Source organism: Chlorocebus sabaeus, chromosome 25 (genome assembly GCF_047675955.1).
Source record: "Chlorocebus sabaeus isolate Y175 chromosome 25, mChlSab1.0.hap1, whole genome shotgun sequence".
Taxonomy (NCBI): Eukaryota; Metazoa; Chordata; class Mammalia; order Primates; family Cercopithecidae; genus Chlorocebus; species Chlorocebus sabaeus.
Window position 1 is genome coordinate 17,147,402 of NC_132928.1, and position 24,222 is coordinate 17,171,623.

The 24,222-nt window shown below is 39.9% G+C and overlaps 2 protein-coding genes and 1 non-coding gene across 3 annotated transcripts in view; 1 reads left to right on the forward strand and 2 right to left on the reverse strand.

Moving 5' to 3' along the window:
• PACC1 (proton activated chloride channel 1) overlaps positions 1 to 9,851 on the forward strand; it is a 44,081-nt gene extending 34,230 nt beyond the window's left edge. The window contains 1 exon segment of the mRNA XM_007988503.2: positions 8,958 to 9,851. Coding sequence (XP_007986694.1) covers positions 8,958 to 9,119 — 162 coding nt within the window. The 3' untranslated portion in view covers positions 9,120 to 9,851.
• A 2,587-nt stretch (positions 9,852 to 12,438) lies between these two features.
• The window catches only part of PPP2R5A (protein phosphatase 2 regulatory subunit B'alpha), a 74,069-nt gene continuing 62,285 nt past the window's right edge, over positions 12,439 to 24,222 (reverse strand). Inside the window, exons 9-13 of the mRNA XM_007988506.3 lie at positions 17,336 to 17,386; positions 16,947 to 17,066; positions 16,732 to 16,859; positions 15,502 to 15,603; positions 12,439 to 13,655 (exon numbers count right to left, since the gene is read on the reverse strand). Coding sequence (XP_007986697.1) covers positions 13,523 to 13,655; positions 15,502 to 15,603; positions 16,732 to 16,859; positions 16,947 to 17,066; positions 17,336 to 17,386 — 534 coding nt within the window. The 3' untranslated portion in view covers positions 12,439 to 13,522. The remainder of the gene's footprint in view (positions 13,656 to 15,501; positions 15,604 to 16,731; positions 16,860 to 16,946; positions 17,067 to 17,335; positions 17,387 to 24,222) is intronic.
• On the reverse strand, positions 21,011 to 21,145 carry LOC119619850 (small nucleolar RNA SNORA16B/SNORA16A family). The gene has a single exon (XR_005236295.1). It is a non-coding gene; the product is annotated as a small nucleolar RNA SNORA16B/SNORA16A family (small nucleolar RNA).

Sequence of the window (24,222 nt, forward strand, 5' to 3'; positions counted from 1 at the left end):
AGTCATAATGTAAATTATTACATTCCTACCAACAGTATACAAGCATTCCCCTTTTTCCACATCTTCACCATCATCTGTTACTTACTGTCTTTTTGATAGTGGTCATTTTAACTGAGGGGAGGTGATATAACCTTATTTTGGATTTGGTTTGCATTTCCCTGATTGATTAGTGTTGTTGAGCGTATTTTCATATGCCTTTTGGCCATTTGAATGTCATCTTTTGGGATAAATGGCTATTCAGATCTCTTGCCCATTTTAAAATTGGATTATTTGGCTTTTTTTTGCTGTTGAGTTGTTTGAGTTCCTTATATATTCTGGTTACTAATCCCTTGTTGGATGCATAGTTTGCAAATAATTTCTCTCATTCTGTAGGTTGTCTCTTAACTTTGTTGATTGTTTCCTTTGTTGTACAGAAGCTTTTTAGCTTAATGTAATCCCATTTTTCTGTTTTTGCCGTTGTTGCCTGTGCTTTTGAGGTCTTACCAGAAACATCTTTGTCCAGACCAATGTCCTAAAGTATTATTCCAGTGTTTTCTTCTAGTTTTAGAATTTCAAGTCTTAGATTTGAGTCTTTAATCCATTTTGAGTGGATTTTTTTATATAGTAAAAAATAGGGTCTAATTTCATTCTTCTGCATGTGGATATCCAATTTTCCCAGCACCATTTATTGAAGAGACTGTCCTTTCCCAATTGTATTTTCTTGGTGCCTTTGTCAAAAATGAGTTGGCTGCATATACATGGATTTATTTCTAGATTCTGTGTTCTGTTCCATTGGTCTTATGTGTCTGTTTTTATGCCAATACCATGCTGCCTTGTTTACTATAACTTTGTAGTGTATTTTGAAGTCATGTAGTGTGATGCCTTCAGCTTTGTTCTTTTTGCCCAGGATTGATTTAGCTATCCAGCATTTTTTGTAGTTCCATACAAAATTTAGGATTTTTTTTCTACTTCTGTAAAGAATGTCATTGGTATTTTATAGGAATTGCATTCAATCTGTAGATTGCTTTGGGTAGTGTGGACATTATACTAGTTCTTCCAATCCATGAACATAGGATATTTTTCCATTTTTTGTGTCCTGTTCAATTTTTTCGTCCCTGTTTTACAGTTTTCATTATAGAGATTTTTTACTTCTTTGGTTAAATTTATTCCTAGGTATTTTATATTTTTATAGCTATTGTAAATGGGATTGCTCTATTTTTTATTTTATTCTTGCATTGCTATAAGTCTTTTAGATTGTTTGCTGTTAGCGTATAGAAATATTCCTGATTTGGGTGTCTTGATTTTGTATCCTGTGACTTTACTGAATTTATCAGTTCTGCCAGTTTTTTGGTGGAGTGTTTAGGTTTTTCAAAGTATAAGATCATGTCATCCGCAAACAAAGACAGTTTGACTTCTTTTCAATTCGGATGCCCTTTATTTCTTTCTCTTGTCTAATTGCTCTGGCTAGGACTTCCAGTATTATGTTGAACAAAAATAATGAAAGTAGGCATCCTTGTCTTGTTCCAGATCTTAGAAGAAAGACTTTCAATTTTTCCCCATATGATGTTAGCTTTGGGTTTGTCATGTATGGTCTTTATTGTTTTTTTTTTTTTTTTTTTTTTTTTTTTGAGACGGAGTCTCGCTCTGTCGCCCAGGCTGGAGTGTAATGGCATGATCTCAGCTCACTACAACCCCTGCCTCCCAGGTTCAAATGATTCTTGTGCTTCAGCCTCCTGAGTAGCTGGGATTACAGGTGCACATCACCATGCCCAGCTAATTTTTGTATTTTTAGTGGAGGTGAGGTTTCGCCATGTCAGACAGGCTGGTCTCAAACTCCTGACCTCAAGTGATCTGCCTGCCTCGGCCTCCCAAAGTGCTGGGATTACAGGAGTGAGCCACCGTATCTGGCACATTGAGAGTTTTTATCATGACAGTATGTTGAATTTTATTAAATGCGTTTTTACCATCTATTGAAATGATTACATGATTTTTGTTCTTGATTCTGTTAATGTGATGTGTTACATTTATTGATTTGCATATGTTGAATCATCCTTGCATCTCTGGGATGAATCCCACTTGATCATAGTGAATGATCTTTTTAATGTATTATTGAATTTGGTTGACTGATATTTTGTTGAGGACTTTTGCATCTGTGTTCATCAGGGTATTGGCCTGTGGTTTTCATTTTTTGTTGTGTCTTTGTATCAGGGTAATGCTGGCCTTGCAGAATGAGTTTGGAAATATTCTTCAATTTTTTGGAATAGTTTGAGTAGAATTGCTATTAATTTTTTTTTAATGTTAGATAGAATTTAGCAATGAAGCCATCAGGTGCTGGGCTTTTCTTTTGTCACTGCCTCTATCTTGTTACTCATATTGGTCTATTCAGGTTTTCTGTTTCTTCATGGTTCAATCTTGGTAGACTCTGTATCCAGGAATTTTTCCACTTCTTTTAGGTTTTCCTTTATTGGCATACAGTTTTTCATTAAGTCTCTAATGATCCTTTGTATTACTGTGGCATCAATTGTAATGTCTTTTATTTTGGTCTGATTTTATTTATTTGGGTCTTCATTCTATTTTTCTTAGTCTAGCTGAAGGTTTATTGATTTTGCTTAACTTTTCAAACAACTAACGTTTCTTTTTTTTTCCTAAAACGGCGTCTTGTTCTGTCACCAGGCTGGAGTGCAGTAGCGCAATCTTGGCTCACTGCAACCTCTGCCTCCTGGTTTAAACGATTCTCCTGCCTCAGCCACCCAAGTAGCTGGGATTACAGGCACCCGCCACCATACCCGGCCAATTTTTGTATTTTTAGTAGAGACAGGGTTTCACCATTTTGGCCAGGATGGTCTTGATCTCTTGACTTGTGATCTGCCCGCCTTGGCCTCCCAACGTGTTGGGATTACAGGTGTGAGCCCCTGCGCCTGGCGTCAAACAGCTAACTTTTCATTTAAGTTTCAATTTCATTTATTTCTGCTCTGATCATTATTATTCTGGTAAATTTGGGTTTGGTTTCTTCTTTTCTAGTTCTTTGAAGTGATCATTAGCTTATTTGAAATCTCTACTTTTTTTGATGTAGGCATTTATTATAAACTTCCCTCTTAGTACTGCTTTTGCTGTATCTCATAGGCTTTGGTATATTGTTTCCATTTTCATTTGTTCAATAAATTTTAAAATTTCTTTCTTAATTTCTTCATTGACCTTTGGTCACTACGGAGCATCATGTTTAATTTCCATGTATTTGTACAGTTTCCAAAATTCCTCATTATTGATTTCTGGTTTTATTCTATTGTGGTCAGACAAGATACTTAATATGATTTTGATTTTTCTGAATTAGTTGAGACTTGTTTTGTGGCCCAACATATGGTCTCCCCTGGAGAATGTTCCACGTGCTGATGAGAAAAATGTGTATGCTGTAGCAGTTGGAGTTTTGAGATGGAATCTTGCTCTGTTGCCCGGGCTGGAGTGCAATGGCGCAAACTCGGCTCACTGGAAGCTCTGCCTCCCGGGTTCACGACATTCTCCTGCTTCAGCCTCCCGAGTAGCTGGGACTACAGGCACCTGCCATCATGCCTGGCTAAATTTTTTTTGTATTTTTTAGTGGAGACAGGGTTTCACCGTGTTAACCAGGGTGGTCTCAATCTCCTGACTTCACGATCCGCCTGCCTTAGTCTCCCAAAGTGCTGGGATTACAGGCGTGAGCCACCGCTTCTGGCCAGATGAAATGTTTTGTAAAGGTCAGTTGGGTCCATTTGGTCTGGAGTATAGTTTAAATGCAATGTTTGTTGATTTTCTGTCTAGATAATCTGTCCCACTGTTGTGAGTGGGACGTTGATGTCCCCTACTATTATTGCAGTCTGTCTCTCTCTTTAGATCTATTAATATTTGCTTTATATATTTGCTTTCTCTGATGATATCGGATGCATACATATTTACAGTTGTTATATCTTCTTGTTGAATTGACTCCCTCATCATTACATAATGATCTTTGTCTCTTTTTCCAGTTTTTGACTTGAAGTCTATTTTATCTGCTATAGGTATAGTTAAACCTGTTTTTTAATTTACATTTGTGTGGGATGTCTTTTTCTATCCCTTCATTTCTTTTTTTTTTTTCTGAGATGGAATCTTGCTCTCTCACCGAGGCTGGAGCACAGTGGCATGATCTTGGCTCACTGCAACCTCCACCTCCCAGGTTCAAGTGATTCTGCTGCCTCAGGCTCCCGAGTAGCTGGAATTACAGGCATGCGCCACCACACCTTGCTCATTTTTGTATTTTTAGTAGAGACAGGGTTTTGCCATGTTGACCAGGCTGGTCTCAAACTCCTGCCCTCAAACAGTCTGCCCACCTTGGCCTCCCAAAGTGCTGGGATTGTAGGCATAAGCCATTGCGCCTGGCCTATCTCTTCACTTTCAGTCTGTGTGTCTTTCTAGGTGAACTATATGCTGTATGACAGCATACAGTTGAGTCTTGTTTTTTAATAAATTCAGCAATTATGTCTTAAGAATTTGGTCCATTTACATTCAATATTATTACTGATAGAGAAGGACTTACTACGGCTATTTTGTTTTTTGGTTTTGTAACTTCATTCTTTCTTCTCACTGTCTTTGTGGATAAATGATTATCTCTTTAAATTCCTTACTTTTTATTTTTATTATGTCCATTATAGGTTTTGGCTTTGTGGTTACCATAGGGCTTGTAAAAAACATCTTGCAGTTAAAACAAGTTATTTTAAACTGCGGACAACTTAACTTTGATCACAAAGAAACAAAAAACATTTACAACTATACTTCAACTCCATACTTCTCACATTTTGACTTGTTATATCTATTTATATATTATTATATCTATTTATATTTTTGTATTGCCTCTTTTTTTTTTTTGAGACGGAGGCTTACCCTGTTGCCCAAGCTGGAGTGCAGTGGCCCATCTCAGTTCACTGCAAGCTCCGCCTCCTGGGTTCACGCCATTCTCCTGCCTCAGCCTCCCGAGTGGCTGGGACTACAGGTGCCTGCCACCATGCCCAGCTAATTTTTTGTATTTTTAGTAGAGACAGCGTTTCACCGTTAGCCAGGATGGTCTCGATTTCCTGACCTTGTGATCTGCCCACCTCGGCCTCCCAAAGTGCTGGGATTACAGGCGTGAGGCACTGTGCACGACCTGTATTGCCTGTCTCTTAATAAATTGTTGTAGTTTTTTTTTTTTTTTTTTGAGACGGAGTCTCGCTCTGTCGCCCAGGCTGGAGTGCAGTGGCCGGATCTCAGCTCACTGCAAGCTCCGCCTCCCAGGTTCACGCCATTCTCCTGCCTCAGCCTCCCGAGTAGCTGGGACTATAGGCGCCTGCCACCTCGCCCGGCTAGTTTTTTGTATTTTTTAGTAGAGACGGGGTTTCACCGTGTTAGCTAGGATGGTCTCGATCTCCTGACCTCGTGATCTGCCCGTCTCGGCCTCCCAAAGTGCTGGGATTACAGGCGTGAGCCACCGCGCCCGGCCAAATTGTTGTAGTTCTTATTTTTGATCCATCTTTTAGTCTTCATACTAAAGATATGAATGGTTTACACACCACAGTTACAGTATTACAGGATTCTGAATTTGTCTGTGTACTTATTTTACCAGTGAGTTTTATACCTTCAGATGATTTCTTATTGCATGTTAGTGTCCTTTTATTTCAGATTAAAGAACTGCCTTTAGATTTTCTCATAAGAGAGTTCTAGTGGTGATGAATTTCCTCAGATTTTGTCTGGGAAAGTATTTCTACTTCATGTTTGAAGGGTTCAGTAGCTTTGCTGGGTACAATATTTTTGGTTGGCAGTTATCTTTCTTCCCCCTTCAGCACTTTGAATATGTTGTCCCACTTCCTCCTGACATGTAGTTTCCACAAAGAAGTCTGCTGCCAGATATATCAGAGCTCCTTTATCTTGTCTGCTGCTTTTTTCTTACTGCTTTTAGGATTCTCTCTTTGCTTTGACCTTTGAGAGTTTATTATATATTTTAGTGTGGTAGTCTTGCTTGGGTTGAATCTACTTAGTATTCTTTGACCTTCTTGTACCTGGATATTCATATCTTTCTCTAGGTTTGGAAAGTTCTCTGCTATTATTTCTTTGAATAAACTTTCTACCTCTGTCTTTTTCTCTATCCCTCTTTTAAGGCTATTGATTCTTTTTTTTTTTTTTTTTTTTTTTGAGATGGAGTGTCACTCTGTTGCCCAGGCTGGAGTGCAGTGGTGCGATCTTGGCTCATTGCAGGCTCTGCCTCCCGGGTTCACGCCATTCTCCTGCCTCAGCCTCCTGAGTAGCTGGGACTACAGGCACCTGCCACCACACCCGGCTAATTTTTTGTATTTTTAGTAGAGACGGGGTTTCACCGTGTTAGTCAGGATGGTCTCAATCTCCTGACCTTGTGATCCACCCACCTCAGCCTCCCAAAGTGCTGGGATTACAGGCGTGAGCCACTGCACCCGGCTAAGGCTATTGACTCTTGATTTAGCCCTTTTGAGGGTATTTTCTAGACCTTATGAGTGTTCATTCCTTTTTTTTTTTAAATTTGTGTATTTTCAAATAACTTGTGTTTAAGCTAATTCTTCTGCTTGATCAGTTCTGTGTTTGAGGCACTCTGATGCATTTTTCAGTTTGTTAATTGTACTTTTCAGCTCTAGGATTTCTATTTGAATTTTTTAAAATGATTTTAATCTCTTGAATTTCTCTGGTAAATTTCTGAATTGAGTCTTTGTGTTTCATTGAAGTTCCTGGAGTTTCCTCAGAACAGCTATTTTGAATTCCCTGAGTGGTCACGCACCTCTGTCTCTCCTGGATTGGTCACTGGCATCTTATTTATTTAGTCTGTTTGATGAGGTTGTATTTCTCTGAATTTTTCTGGTGCTTGTGGATGTCTGTCTATGGGCATTGAAGACTTAGGTGTTTATTTCAGTCTTCACAGTCTGCCCTTGTTTATACCCATCTATCTTCAGGGGATTTTCTACAAATTGAAAGGTGACTGATGGAGTTCCCTAAGCATGTAGTCACTACAGCTGTTTCAGCACTAGAGGGCAGTCTAAGCCAAGTTACACTGTGACTATTTTGTAGACTTCTAGATGTCCAGCCCTCATGTACTTGGGAAGGATCAGAGAGAATGCCCTGGGGGTTCCCAGGCCAAGTCCCTTGCTTACTTTGATCTCTTTCCCTCAAGGGGAAGGAGTCTCTGCTCTGAGCTGCCTGGAGTTGGGGAGGGTAAGGCAGGTACTTCCATGGCTGTCACAGCTGGCACCACTTTGGGTCCCTCCTAGACCAATGCAATACTGGGATTTGCCTAAGGCCACTTTAGTCAGCCAGTGGTGAAGCTGGCTGGGGTTTAGATCCATCCTGCTAGGGTGGCAGATTGCCTTTTGGCCAGGGTGGGTTTAGAAGTGCCATTTGGGAGCAATGGCCTATAATTAGGGGATTCAGGATTCTTTCTGGTGCTGTGTTTTACTGTGGCAGGACTGGTACTAGATTCCAAGGCAAAGTCCCTCATACTGTTCCCTCTCCTTTGCCCAAGCAGGAGTGTTCCACCATGTTGCACTGCCTGGAGTTGAGGCAGCTGGTGTCATGCTGGATCACACCCCAAACCCACAGACTCCCAGCCCAGTGCAGTACCAGGGCTGTGGTTACTACGGCCTGGCTGCCACTGAAATTATTTGGGGCCCAAGGCCACTTTAGTTTATTGTAAAGTGGGCCCAGACTTGGTTTCCTCCCACCGGGGTGGCAGATGCCCCTCTGATCTGGGGTGGGCCTAATACTCTTTTCACGGGCTCTAGCCTGGAATCAGGGCCTCAGAATTCTGTCTCGTGCTCTGTTCCCCTGTGAAGTTCCAATGCAAAGTTTCAGACTCGCCTCCCTCTCCCAAGCTCACAGATTCTCTCTGCTGCACTGCCTAAGGGTGGATAGGCAATGTGAGACCCTCCTTTCTACTCTCTTCAGTGTGTCTTTTCCTGTTATTATACTAAACCAGATACTGGGATATCTCACCTGATTTTTTGGCTCTTGTGTAGATACTTTTTTACATGGATAGCTCAGTTTGGTGTTGCTGCAGAGGACTATTGCTGGAGGGTTCTCTTTAGCCATCTGGCTCCACCTCCTCTAATGTCAAATTCTGACTCATGATCTTGGAAGGGGAGGAATAATTGGACAGCTTTGCTAAAGGAACATTTAAGACACACCGTCCACCAGAGCCAGGCCCAAATCTAGTATTAATTGGCATTCAGGTCATCACAATATGTCCTGATGTGATCGTGGTTTACAGGAAAGTTTCATAGCTGAGACCCAAACGTGTAAGCTTCCAACCCCAGGTGGGGATTCTGTGATATGGATGTGCTTGCTCTGCTATCACCCACTACCACTATTCATTATGGACTGGCAAGGCTTTGTATGAAGAGGGATGTGCAGAGGCTTATTACATCAAGACAGGGGAGAAGGGCTTGCAGCTTGTTGGGTAAATGTGTGATAAAACATTTTTTAACCTACTATATTCAGTATGAGGTACCTATTACGGGCCAAGTGGAGCCCAGTACCCAAGGCCTGCTGTACTCAGCTTCACAACAGTCTTATATAAACAGTGGTGGTATCACCATTTTCACATGTGAACACTGAAGTGCATACTAAGGTCACCCTGCTAAATTGAGCTTGGAAGTATTTTATTTGGGAGGCTGAGGCACGCAGATCACAAGGTCAAGAGATCGAGACCATCCTGGCCAACATGGTGAAACCCTGTCTCTACTAAAAATACAAAAAATTTGTTGGCCGTGGTGGCACGTGCCTGTAGTCCCAGTTACTCGGGAGGCCGAGGCAGGAGAAGTGCTTGAACCTGGGAAGCGGGGTTTGCAGTGAGCTGAGATCGTGCCACTGCACTCCAGCCTGGGCGACAAGAGCGAAACTCCATCTCAAGAAAAAAAAAAAAGAATCAAGACTGAAGCAAACCAGTAATCCTATGTTTGTTTCTGTTTGCTTCACAGATAATCACTGCCAATCCTTGGAACACAATTGCTCTTCTCTGTGGCGCCTTCTTGGCATTATTTAAAGCAGCAGAGTTTGCCAAACTGAGTATAAAATGGATGATCAAAATTAGAAAGAGATACCTTAAAAGAAGAGGTCAGGCAACGAGCCACATAAGCTGAAGTCACCTCGCGTTGTTTATAGAACTGTCCACATCAATGGGAGTTGTCATCACTTCCACTTTGTAAACTGAGCTATCAACAATCCTGTACTCACTTGAAGAAACGGGGCCTTGCTGAGAGGAACAGCATGTCAAACTGGAACTTCTAACCTCGCCCCAAAAGAGGCCGTGTAGAGCCTAATAGAAGAGAGCTAATAGATAACCTACACGTTATTTAAATATTTAAATTATTAATAAACTTTCTAAAGAGCTGGCCAATGACTTTTGAATAGGGTTTGTAGAAGATGCCTTTCTTCCTGTTTGGTTCATTGTATTGTATTAGGTTAAGCTCTACTACGGTAATGAAGGCTCTACTTTTCACTTTTTAAAAGTAGACAAAAGAGTGATTTTCTTTTTCCAAAAATCCTATCAAGACGTGCAGGTCATGCTTTGGAGCCTATGCACTGTACACACAGGCAAAACCCTATGACTTTGGCGTCATCTGCCGTTGATGTCCAGCCTCTGACATGCTCTTTGATTTGTTAAATGTTAAATGAGACTTTAAAGCTACTAGAAACTAGTAATTAAGTTTCTTAATGGGCTGACTAGCGACCTACTTGTCTGGCTAGAATGTTTGTTGATGTATGAGTTTAGATTAACAAAAGCACTAAGGACAGATGTACATACTAGGTGCCTACTCAGTGTATTTTGATGATTTCATTAACAGGTAAATAAAAGGTTAATACAAAAGGAATGAGTGTGACAGTATGCATATCTGCTCAATCATCGGGCACAATTATTTTCATTTGGTGACTTCCAAAGACAAAAAGGTAGCATGAGTCTGGACTCCCAAGATGGATGGATCTGACTCCCAAGGTATGTTCTAAGTGCTTCCAGGGAAGGGTTTGTTAGGCATGGTGACTGATGGCAGGTGTCCAGGAAGAGTGACCTGATGCCCCCGAGTAAGCTGCGTTAACTCTTTACTGCGTCCACAAAACTACCCATCACCTGAGGAAGGGGCACATGCAGTATGACTCTCAAAAAGCTTTTAGCCTAGCCTTTGACAGAGATGAGTATGCCTTAAAAAAAAAAAATCTATTTTTCACATTAAGGTTCTAAAAATTGTTTCCAGAGTTTTAAATTATCTCTGTGCCTGTTGCTTCATAGAGGACTTGGTAGCATTTTTTTAATTTTGTAATCTGGCTTCTGATAATCCAAAGGGAATAACTCAAATGTATGAACAGGCATTTTAAATGGGAAGAAACTGTTTTTTGATTGAATGATTAAAAGTGAACTGTATAAAGAAATATTCCCTGCCACTTTTCTGCTCCACAGAAGCATGAGAATTCAAGTTTTAGCCTAGGTCTCTTTATAAAATCTTATTTTATTGCAGGGCAAATGCAAAGCCAGGCATAAAAGCTTACATTAACAGTACTGATAAAAAGGGGGGGGTATGTTTTTTAAAAGCATGTCTAATAATCTGTCACTTTTATTTATTTTTCTTTTTTTTCTTTGGAGACAGAGTCTCACTCTGTTGCCTAGGCTGGAGTGCAGTGGTGCTATCTCGGCTCATTGTAACCTCTGCCTCCCAGGTTCAAGTGATTCTCCTGCCTCAGCCTCCCGAGTAGCTGGGTTTACAGGCATGTGCCACCTCGCCTGGCTAATTTTTGTATTTTTAGTAGAGACAGGGTTTCACCATATTGGCCAAGCTGGTCTCAAACTCCTGAGCTCAAGCAATCCACCCGCCTCAGCCTGCCAAAGTGCTGTGATTACAGGCGTGAGCCACTGTGCCCGGCCAGTCACTTTAATATTACTTAAATATCTAATAAAATTTGTTTCAGTGAACATACTATATTCTCTATATTGTAGAAAGTTGAGGTCGGGCATGGTGGCTTATGCCTGTAATCCCACCACTTTGGGAGGCTGAGGCAGGTGGATCACCTGAGGTCAGGAGTTCGAGATCAGCCTGACTAACATGATGAAACATCATCTCTACTAAAAATGCAAAAATTAGCCGGGTGTGGTGGTGCGTGCCTATCCCAGCTACTTGGGAGGCTGAGGCAGGAGAATCACTTGAACCAAGGAGACCATGCCACTGCACCCCAGTCTGGGCAACAGAGCAACACTCCATCTCAAAAAAAAACCCAAAAAATAATAGTCGAGAGACATTAAATGTGCTTTCATGTAAGCACATAATTAGGAAGTCAACAATTTTACCTTTTCAGAGAGAAAAACCTTTATTAGCTGTAACCTGTCAAAATCTACTCTGGTTGCTCTTCAGTGAAAGAAATATACCTTCTACAGAATAAGACATTTAGACATAACCTTCACTTTCTGGAAAGGCAGGTGCTTGCCTTTTCCTTCTGTTTTGTGTAGGATCATCATTTTTAACTGTGCTGTCTCCCACCTGTCAGCAATACTGGCTGACCCTGGGTGAGTGTAGAGAATCTGGAAGGAACACCTTAACCTGATGGCCATGACAAGATGACTCTGCAATACCTACTACTTGAGAAAAATAAAATATGAGCTATTGTTGTAAAAGGAAGAATTCTGGTGTTCTTCCTTTTGGTACAGTGCTTTCATGATGACCTGGGAGTAGTGTACACACCCTGTACTAGAGTTTTTAATATTAAAGCAGAAGTAAACATCAGTAGTGGATAACACTTCATTACAATAATGTCTGATTTCTTTTTTTTATGAGACAGAATCTTGCTCTGTCACTCAGGCTGGAGTGCAGTGGTGCCATCTTGGGTCATTGCAGGCTCAAGCGATTCTCCTGCCTCAGCCTCCCGAGTAGCTGGGATTACAGGCGCCCGCCAGCATGCATGGATAATTTTTATATTTTTAGTAGAGACAGAGTTTCACCATGTTGGCCAGGCTGGTCTTGAACTCCTGACCTCAGGCCCAGGTGATCAGCCCGCCTCGGCCTCCCGAAGTGCTAGGATTACAGGCGCGAGCCACTGCGCCCAGCCAATAATATCTGATTTCTAACTGTGCCACAGGCTCCCTGCTCTTCACTAAAAGTGCTATTTATTATGGATTATGAAAAACTAGCTTCAAAGTAAATTAAACCTATCCTGTTAACATACAAGGACATGAAAGATGATGGAAGGATATCCTAGAACTTAGAATTTTATGCAAATGTTCTGTAAAACATATTTTGGTAAAGGGCTAGAAGACTCAACCTTGGCACACAATCTTCCTATTTTTAAATTAGACTTCGTCCCACAATTTGTCTTAAAAGTTTCTATAAATATACATATGTATGTAAAAAGGGGGGCAGGCTTCTCCTGTATGCCTAAGCTTAGAGCTAAAAGAAGCAAAGATGACATAAGGCAAAATACAAACATAGACTTTATTAAATGCTGCTCAATCCCCCAATGAAGATCTTTCATTACAAAACAGTTTTCCACACAACTGCAAGTTAAGAGATTGGAATGGTACTCTGATAACAAAAGATGTGAGAAATACTTGACCAAGTAAAAACATACAAGACCTCTATATAGTCAACCTTTTCAGAGCTCTACAGAGGAAGCCTACTGCATTTCCTTTAAATAAAGCCAGGCAGTGACAACTAGTGCTCTGTATCACCACACTGTGGGACTCAAAGCCTCCATCCCTGGGTCAGGAGGGACTAGGTGAAGGGCTGGTCCTGAGGACTGGAAAGGCCCTGCCTTCAGCCTTTGAGAGGAAGAGGAGGAATGAATTGAGAGGCAAGCTGGGTAATTCACCTGAGCTGCCTCTACCCATCTGTTACCACTCTGGGGAATTGCAGAGGAAGGGGGATATTCATGAGGAACAATCTGAAGAATTTTGGTTTACTTTCCCAGCTTTTATTTATATTTTGTGCTTTAAAAAGCCTGGAGATTTAAGGTTTTGCCTAAATTCCAGAGTACAGTAATATATTTATTGAGGGAGGGGTTAGGGCAGGTAATTCCCCCCATCATATTTCTGGGTGAGACAAAGAGAAGGGTAAGGATGATACCTTAGTTTTATTTTAGGAAGTATTCTTTTTCCTAGGATGTAACTAAGGTTTGCAGCAGTGTGAAAAGCACATTATAAAAGGGAAAAATATACAGAGCAGACTACCATATCTATGTGCAACACAATCAAAGAAGAATTCAAGTCATAATTCTTACCACTCCCATAATTATCTCACTCATATCATAGATGATAAAATTCATTCATTTCTGTGAAACTTCAGAAGTGACACAATAAATCCAATGATTAGACAAAGGTTACAATATACTGTGGCCATGATACAGCACAGGGCTACGTTTAGTCCATATATTTTTCCATTTACAGTTGCCAGAAAAAATTGGCCTTTTAATTATATTATACTGATGAGGTTTGTTTTGTAATTTTTACATATTTCAAAAAAGCATACAAAACTGTGCCTATCCGGCAGAGGTGGGAGGCTTTTTTTTATTCGGCACTTGTATTGCTGAGAATACTGTGCATGTTGTAAGCACTATTCTGTTTTTCTAGAGCTTTCTTTAGCTTTAGCTCCTCTAATTTTTTCCATAATTCTTCACGTTCCAATTCCTTCTTTTTCTCTCTGTAGATAAACCAAAAGTTTTGTAATCAGAAATTATTTCAGAACCCAAAGAGAGGTGCTGTTTGACAGCTTACTGGAGAACATATTACTCACCCACATTTCACTTAAATCTGTCTGCTAAAGCTTTGGAGTCCACTTACCTGGAGCACCTAATTTCTTCTTGTCACTCTCCTAAATGTACTGAGTCTGCATCTTCTGTACCAGCTAGACATTACTACTTGCTTTCTGTCCCCTACACATTATCACTACAACACTGTGCTTTATAGTCAACAAGGTACTTACACGTTAATTTTCTCATGTTAACATCTTGCAGTTGTAGTAGTCCAATCACTATTACAAAGGCTGAAGGGGCTGGCCGCTAGGTCAGTAGGAAGCACTTCCTTCACACCAGGCAGAAGCCACATCATTTTTGCCACTAACAGCCACATCTCTAGCCACTAACCAGTTTGTATCTTACTATGTCCTATCTTTTACATGTCAAATGAAAATTTTAGTTTCAGTAATCTCTCTATAAAACAAAATGAAAGTCAAAATATTTCATACGTCGTTTCAACTACTTAATTTCAGTTCTAAGGAAAACATTTCCGAATAACTTGGACCAGTCTATTCTGAAAGGCTACATGAACATGTAAAACATAGGCTTATAATTCTGCAGTTATGAGTTAAAAGGACAAATCCTTTTAAAGGATTTGCTGATTTATGCAGATAAGAAAAACTGATTATATTCTTAGTCATGTGAAATATGTATTTTTCAAATACAAGTTTCCTATGATCCTAGTCATCTTATTTTTCTTCCCATTGCTTCCTGAGGCTCAAAACATGTACTTAATTTCTATTCCTGCCTGAATGCTGCTATTTAAAGCAAATAATGCATAGAGTTAGTTATTAATGGGCTAGATGGCTTTGAAGAAAGGCTATCCATTTTCTACTTTAAGATAACCATAACTAGGAATTTGTCAAAATAGATGAGCTTTTCTAAACAGAATAGGTAATATGCTTACTAGAAGTAAATGGTAACTATTATCCTCAAATGATGGGTGGGCTCAGGTACACTGGTTACTAACCACTTAAGTTTAAGAAAGCACTTCTTGAGTTTGAAATAAACATATGAGAAGAAAGTAATTTTTGAAAGATTATCTTATAGTAATTTATGAAATTCTCAAAAAGAAGTAATCACTAAGCCATGTTCCTAAAGGCTGATATATGCTAACATTTATACTCTAAAATATGTATTATTGCAAGGAACAATATATTAATAGTACCCTAAGCCATATCATTATGTGAATTCCCTCTTCCCAAAGGAGAACTATGCTGACATTAAAATACCACCTTCTGATAATCCATAGCCTAAGAATTACCTACTGCTAACAAAGAACACTTGAAAAGTAAAGCTCACTCTGGAAGCCCACGTGGACAAAAAGGATTTCCGTAAATGCATGGATTAAAAAATCAAATTGTACAAATTGATATTTAAAATTCAGCATAAATTATATTTCATATGCAGATGCTAACAGACTGAGGAAATCTAAGGCTCAGAATGAGATAAACAGGATTTATGATCCACATTAAAATCATAATCTAACCATTAGAGGAAGTAAATTATGTAACTACCCTCAAAAATAGATGTTCCTGCTTTTTCTGCTTTAACAAATTTATAAAAATACTGGGGCTAGTTTATCTGGAAATGACTTATGTGTTAAGAGACTTTCACACTGTAATTTTTACTATAAGGTAATTAACTTCTTAAATATCAAAATCTGAACTGAGAGCAGATACCTTCCTGAACTGAATCACATTCAACTAACATAAAATGTAGAGAAATTTTGTAATTCAAAATATCAAATACCTCTGTCTTTCAGCTTTGTATGAGCTAGTAAGGTCATCGAAAAGCTTGCCATTCATTTCCATTAGGGTTTTCAGCACATTGTATACCAGTGCTACAATGGTCCTGAAATGAAAATGAGCCAGTCCTGAGTTATGATACTGCTAACAGAGAGGAAATGTTAACACTATGGTCTCTAAAATGGTTTAAAGGTTGGCTGATTCATTTAATCCATTTTAGAGATGATAAAACTGAGGCTCAAGAGGTTTGTAATATGCTCAAGGTCATACAGCAAGTGGTGGTAGAGAGAGTCTAAGAAAAATCTTTTCCACTTTATCATGCTTAAACTGTAGTTAAAAATGTTCACTATAGTTATCTTCATTTCTGCTTTACAGTCTCATGTCTGAAATCCTGAGTAACATTAAAAGATGAAAAAGATCCAATTACCAAAACTTATAAGAAAAGTAGAAAGCCAGATAAGGATGTTAAAGAAGTTAGAATATATTACCCTTAGCACTTCAGCTTTCCCCTAGGACAGTGCCATTTATAGAGGTGAGACTATACACTGGGAGCAGACCAACACAACTCTGCATTAACGAAGTAGTTTGTGCATCCTCTGCAAATGTTCAGTCGGTCTCTCCAACAGGGTTTCACCACACTCTGGTGCAGAATGGTATACCAGATAGTCCACCCTCCAGGGAGATTTGCAATTTTAAATTGATATGAAGGCTGGGCACAGTGGTTCATGCCTATAATCTCAGCACTTTGGGAGGCCAAGGTGAGATGATCACTTGAGATCATGAGTTTCAGTCCAGCCTGGGCAATATACTAAGACCTCAAGTGTCCAAAAAAATAAAAATAAAAATTGGCTGGGTATGGTGGTGTACACCTGTGGTCCTAGCTACTCAGGAGGCTGAGGCAGGAGGATTGCGTGAACCCAGGAGTTTGAGGCTATGGTGAGCTATGATCGCACCATTGCACTCCGGCCTGGGCAACAGAGCAAGACTGTCTCTAAAAAAAGTTAAAATATAAATTGACATTAAGACCACATATTGAAGAACATACACACACATTCATAACTTGATAAAGGTATATGTATATAAAATACAAAACAGAATACAACTGATGTTAACCTTGGAGTAACTTCCAAATCTGTAATAGGTTTCAGGTATGAGTTAGGAAATCAATGACAAAAAGGTTTAAAAAAAAAGAAGAAAGAAAAATAAAAATATGACCTATATAAAAGATACTTACGGATTCCAGTGTTCTTTGGAAATTTTGTACAAACTGGCAAACATAATTGGCAGAATTTTATCAATGTTCTCCTCAATCAAACTAAGAATATATTCATTATTCCAGAAGTACAATGCCCTTTCTGCAACCTAAAAAAAGACATTTAGAGAAATGTCAAAACTAAAATAGGAAAGAAATACTAGTGTAAAGTAAGGGCTTCACTGAAAACATCATACCTGAAAATGAGAACTGGATACACACTTGGATATCTGCTTGAAAAGTGGCTCTTCAATTTTTTTGAACTGTGTTGGTTCAATGACATCTAAGATTTCTTCAATTTCTCCTAAAAACATCACCTAGGTTAAAAAAATTTTATTTTAAGAAACATGATAAATTATGTGAAACTAATATAGAAACCATACAAATGAGAAGGTTAATCTGCACAGTATACAATGGGCAAAAAAAATGTCTGGGTGGCACAGAGTTTATTATAGCACAGGTCTTCTACCAAGTCTGTGTACATCTCCCGCTCGTTAGCAACAGCAATACAGCCAGCCCAAAGCAGCATAGCCCTGGGATTGACAAGTTCTAGTAAAATGCACTACATTTAGTGAACAAAACCCACCTCTTTCTGACTGCAGGTTTTTGGCCAAAATTTCAGCAGTCCTCTGATCACCTGCGAAAAAGAAAAAGTTTAGCATGAATTTAACAATGAAGCTAGTTAATCCCAGGGTATTTTCCATAGCTATGATTATATCAACACTCATTCTGAAGTAAATCAATATTGCTTAATATGTAAGTGTATAAGCAGACTTTCTGCTCAGCTTTAGAATTTTATTAATTCAACAAATATTTACTGAGTGCCTACTATGTGCCAGATACTGTTCTAGATGCTAGGGACACACTGATGTATAAGATAGATGAGGTCTCTGGTTTTCATAGAGCTTACATTCTAATGGAGCAAGACCAATGCAGGTGATCAATTAAACACATAAAACAATTTAATAGTATGTGCTGCTACTTTTTTTTTTTTTTTTTTGAGACAGAGTCTCGCTCTGTCACCCAGGCTGGAGTGCAGTGGCCAGATCTCAGCTCACTGCAAGCTCCGCCTCCCGGGTTTATGCCATTCTCCTGCCTCAGCCTCCCGAGTAGCTGAGACTACAGGCGCCCGCCACGTCGCCCGGCTAGTTTTTTTGTATTTTTTAGTAGAGACGGGGTTTCACCGTGTTAGCCAGGATGGTCTCAATCTCCTGACCTCGTGATCCACCCGTCTCGGCCTCCCAAAGTGCTGGGATTACAGGCTTGAGCCACCGCCCCCGGCCAGTATGTGCTACTTCTAAGAAAATAAAGGAAAATACAAGTTGGTGGGGTAAGAGAGGGAGGTTATTTTAGGGAGAAACCTTAAGGAACAGATGATTCCTGTTATTTAAACCAGTATGAAGCACAAAAAGCCGGACAGCTTCCCAGTCTATTTCATGGCTAGTACAATCTTTATAACCAGAATACAATGAAACAAAAGAGACTATTTTTATTTATTTATTATTTATTTTGAGATGGAGTCTCACTCTGTCGCCCAGGCTGGAGCGCAGTGGTGTGATCTTGGCTCACTGCAACCTCGGCCTCCTGGGTTCAAGCAATTCTCTGCCTCAGCTTCTCGAGTAGCTGGCATTATAGGCGCTGCCACCACGCCTGGCTAATTTTTGTATTTTTAGTAAAGACAGGTTTCAACATCTTGGCCAGGCTGGTCTTAAACTCCTGACCTTGTGATATACCAGCCTTGGCCTCCCAAAGTGGAGACTATTTATTTAAATAAACATAGTTGAAAACATTTGCATTAAACTGAATCACAATAGAAGAATGCTATATGCCTAATTATAACTTATTCCAGAAATGCCAGGATGGTTCGATTCATAGGTTAAAGGGGGAAATAAAAAACAGATCATTTTAAAAGATTTTCAAGTCATTTGACATTTTTAATTGACTATATATTCTGATAAAAAAAATTAGTAAGCTAGAACTAAATGAATTTATCAGAAACCACCAGTAATCATTCTACACAATGATTTATTAGAGACAGGCTGTAAAACCATCTAGGCCTGGTGGTTTTGTGGAAGTAGATCTTTGACAGCTTTTTAGGTTACTTTATAGTCTGTCTGGTCCAGTAATGTGGAACACTAATTCAAATTAAAATTGAGAAGAATATTGTTTTGGAGATAGTCCAGTAAGATAACAATGTGATGAATAATGTTGGAAAGGAATACCAGAATTACAATTACTTGTGTAAATATATATTTATATATCCCCTAAAACTTTAAAAAAAAAAACAAAAAACCTGCAAGTTACTAGAGTAGGAAAATTCAGTATGTGGCCACATTAAAAAATATGTATATAAAAATCAATACCTTTATAAAACATCAGTAAAAATCAGATGAATAATAAAAAAGGTACTTTTCATAAGAACTGTAATGTGCATAAAGAATAAATTTGCAAGAAATATTTAAGACATATGGAGAAAAGTATAAAACTTTACTGAAGATCATAGAAGATTACAAATACAGTTATATGTCATTTAATGATGGGGATACGTTCTAAGAAATGTGTCGTTAGGCAATTTCATCATTTAAACATCATAGTGTGTACTTACACCTAGATGGTATGGCCTACTACACACCTAGACTGTATGGTGTAGCCTTTTGCTCCTAGACTACAAACCTGTACAGGATGTTCTTGTACTGAATAGTAGGCACTGTAGGCAGTTGTAACAACAGTATTTGTGTATCTAAACACAAAAGGTACAGTAAAAATATAGCATTATAATCTTATGGGATCACCATTTTTCTTTCTCTTTCTTTTGGAATCACCATTTCTCTCTCTCTCTCTCTCAACATTTCTCTCTCTTTTTGATGAGGCCTCACTCTGTTGCCTAGACTGCAGTGCAGTGACATGATCAGAGCTCACTGTAACCTTGAACTCCTAGGCTTAAGTGATCCTCCTGCCTCAGCCTCCCAAGTAGCTGGGACTGCGGGTGTATGCCACTGCACCTGGCTAATTTTAATTTTTTCCTTTTTGTAGAGACGAGGTCTTGCTCTGTTGCCCAGGCGGTCTTAGAGTCCTGGCTTCAACCAATCCTCCTACCTTGGCCTCCCGAAGTGCTGGGATTACAGGCATGAGCAACCATGCCCAGTTCCATTTTACTTTTTTAAGAGACAGTCCAGTCTTGCACTGTCGGCCAGGCTGGAGTGCACTGGTATGATCACAGTTCACTGCAACCCCCTAGGCTCAAGAGATCCCTCTACCTCAGCCTCCCAAGTAGCTGGGAATACATTCCTGAGCCACCACACCTGTCTCGGACTGCCATTTTATATGTAGCCTGTTATTAAACCAAACATCATTATGCAGCACATGACTGTAAATAAGTGAGGTGGTTCAATATTGTGCAGATATTATTTTTCCTGTACTTGATTTATAAGTAAATTTAATATAATTTCAATCAAATGCCAATTGAATTATTTTTTGGAACTAGAAACATTTATTCTAAAATCCATAAATATAAGCAAATGACAACAATTGTTTTTTTGGTGGAGGGAGTTAATAGAACAGAACCTATATTATGGATATCAGCAACTAAAACAAGATGATATTGGCAAATAAATGGAAAGATATATATGAGTATCTAGACATACTCATGTATATATGAGTTTTAATATATGGCAAAGGTGGCCTTTCAGTTCCATGGGAAACAGTGGTGGTCCTGGGACAGGTAGCTCACTATTTAGAAAGGAAAAATGTAACAGGCTCCTTTGTTTGGCAGCCTTTTATGATGACCTCATGAGCTTGTTTCCTGTTCTCACACCCTTGTGTAATCCCCTCTCCTTAAGTGTGAGCTGTCTAGTGTGACTTGCTTCTAACCAACAGAATGTCACTTCATGAGTAAGTTACAAAAGATTGTGACTTCTGTCTTACTAGTAGACTCTTGCTGTCTTGGCTTTGATGAAGTAAGGTGCCATGCTGGAGAAACCTAAGTGACAAGGATCTGAGGGCGGGCTCTAGCCAACAGCCAGCCAGGATCTGAGGCTCTCAGTCCAACATAACATGACAAACTGAATTCTGCCAACATACATGTGAACTTAGAAGCAGATCCTTCCCCATCTGACACTTTATATGAGACCCAATTTCTGGCCAACACTCCAACTGAAGCTTTGTAAGAGACCCTGAAGCAGAGAGCCCACCTAAGCCATGACCAGATTCTTGATTCACAGCAACTAAGGCAACAAATGCTTGTTATTTTTCCTCCCAATGGAACTACATTTTCCCAAAATGTTGCAGATCAGTTACAGCAAACAGAACTGTGACCATCACGGAAAACTGTCACTCTTGGCTTCTTTTTGACCACAGCAGCTACATGGAAGCAGCTGCAGCTTTGATAAAGGCCATAAATGCTTGCTATTTTAAGCCAATAAATTTTGTGATCATTTGATATGCGTAACTGAAAATGAATGCAGGCCAGGCATGGTGGTTCAGGCCTGTAATCCCAGCATCGATCCTGAGATCGATACCAGCCTGGGCAGCATGGTGAAACCCCATCTCATCTCTACCAAAAATACAAAAAAAAATAGCTGGGCATGGTAGTGCATGCCTCTAGTCCCAGCTACTTGGGAGGCTAAGGCAGGAGGCTCACCTGAGCCTGGGAGGTCAGGGCTGCTGTGAGTCACAATCATACTACTGTACTCCATCCTGGGTGATGCAGTGAGCTCCTGTCTCAAAAAAAAAAAAAAACCAACCCAAAACACAAACAAAAAACCCAAATGCAGTTCCTTACCCTCATCATACACAAATTTCAATGTTGGATAGTACTGAATAATGAACAGTGGGTTGACTAGTGGCCCCCAAAAAGATGTCAATGTGGGCCAGGTACAGTGGCTTACAACTATAATCCTAGCACTCTGGAAGGCTGAGGCAGGCAAACTGCCTGATTTCAGGAGTTCGAGACCAGCCTGGGCAACATGACAAAACCCCGTCTCTACTAAAAATACAAAAAAAAAATAAAAACAACTAGCCAGGCATGGTATTGCGCGCCTGTTATCCCAGCTACTCGGGAGGCTGAGGCATGAGACTGCTTGAATCTGGGAGGTGGAGGTTGCAGTGAGCTGAGATCGTGCCACTGACTGCACTCCAGCCTGGGCAACAGAGTGAGTCTCTGTCTCAAAAAAAAAAAAAGAAAAGAAAAAGATAAAAAAATTATTTTCGGGCTCAAGTTAGATTTTCTTGGAATAAGAAAGGTGTTTTGTTTTGCTTGTTTTATAAAAATGCAGCTTTGCATGGAAGGAAAGGTTTACACTGCCAAAAAAATGAAAGTTTTGAAAGTCATGCCGACTCTTCATTTTTTTCCTCTTTACATGGAAACTTAGCTGTAATGAATATTTAGTTAATTCTTTCACCCTGTACTTTTTTTTTTTTTTTTTTTTTTGAGATGGAGTCTCACTCTGTTGCCCAGGCTGGAGTGTAGTGCTGTGATCTCCACTCAGTGCAACCTCCGCCTTCTGGGTTCAAGCCATTCTCCTGCCTCAAGCAATTCTGCCTCAGTCTCCCAAGTAGCTGGGATTACAGGTGCCCGCCACCACGCCCGGCTAATTTTTGTATTTTCAGTAGGGACGGAGTTTCATCATGTTGGCCAGGCTGGTCTTGAACTCCTGATCTCAGGTGATCCGCCTGCCTCAGCCTCCCAAAGTGCTGGGATTACAGGCTTGAGTAATAAATGAACAAAAGCTCTGAGCTAGTTATAACTTGTAGAAAGCTTTGATAGGAATGCTTGCTTTCCAGAAAATTAGTATTAAGGCTCAAACCCAAGTAATATGGCACTGGAATGGCCTATGTTAGAAACTGCAAGATCTCTGAATCGAGAGATCTTTATGAGTTGGAAAATATTTTCCTTTCTTAACCTGGGTATTTATCTTACTCTCTCTCCTCATCCTGCTCCTATTTTCATTAACCCAGCTCAGCCAAGCCAGATAAAAGCTGAGTAACTGGCCATCATCCCTTGCCCTAATCGTCAAGTGCTTTTGTTGTGTTTTGTTTTTTGGTGCAATCTTGGCTCACTGCAACCTCCGCCTCCAGGGTTCAAGTGATTCCTGTGCCTCAGCCTCCCTAGTAGCTGGGATTACAGGCACACACCACCATGCCCCGCTAATATTTTTTTTTAAGTAGAAATGGGGTTTCACCATGTTGGTCAGGCTGATTTTGAACCCTTGACCTCAGGTGATCCGCCTGCCTCAGCCTCCCAAAGTGCTGGGATTACAGGCATGAACCACTGTGCCCAGCCTCTATCTTCCATTCTTTAAAAATAAATCACCTGTCTTACTTGTCCACCCCAAATTAATTAAAATTTTATTTGTATACTATTTACCAAGCATGAACCATGACTTTTCAATATGTGTTATTATGGGTTTTCTTTTTCTCAATTCTAATGGGAGTTATCATGGATTTGTATTAAGGTTTTACTTTTTTCTTTTTTTTTTTTTAAGACAGTCTCACTCTGATGCCCAGGCTGGAGCACACTGGTATGAGCTCAGATCACTGCAACCTACGCCTCCTGGATTCAAGCAATTCTTGTGCCCTCACTATCTGAGTAGCTGGGACTGTAGGCCCGTGCCACCATGCCCAGCTAATTTTTGTATTTTAACTAGAGACAAGGTTTCACCATGTTGACCAGGCTGGTCTCAAACTCCTGGCCTCAAGTTATCTGCCTGCCTCAGCCTTCCAAAGTGCTGGGATTACAGTTGTGAGCCACCGCACACCCAGCCAAGTTTTAATCAACTTCAGAGGTTTATGTGGTTTCATTTGTAAATATATGGTTTCTAATTCTCCTGAATTGTCTTTAAAAACTGTTTACAGCTAGCTGGGCGTGGTGGCTCACGCCTGTAATCCCAGCACTTTGGGAGGCCGAGGTGGGCGGATCACGAGGTCAGGAGATGGAGACCATCCTGGCTAACACAGTGAAACCCCGTCTCTACTAAAAATACAAAAAATTAGCTGGGTGTGGTGGCGGGTGCCTGTAGTCCCAGCTACTTGGGAGGCTGAGGCAGGAGAATGGAGTGAACCCAGGAGGTGGAGCTTGCAGTGAGCCGAGATCGCACCACTGCACTCCAGCCTAAGTGACAGAGCGAGACTCCGTCTAAAAAAAAAAAAAAAAAAAAAAAAAAACTGTTTACAGCGGTTTCTAAAAAACACTGTAAATCTAGAAGTAAAAAAAACTAAAAAAATTAAGGAGTGGAAAAATGTCTTTTGTTCCATTACACAAAGTTCAAGTGAAAGGGAGAATACTAAATATATAATTTTTTCAAGCATCCCTAGGGATAGCCTGAGAAGGCTCATAATATAGTAAAAATACATATATATTTTAGTTTTAATCCTTCAAACCCTTTGCTATTTACTAAATATTCATTAGGCTGCTGCTAGGTGATTGTGGCTTTTGCCATTACTTTTAAATCTTTTAAAAGCACCAACCTAATACTA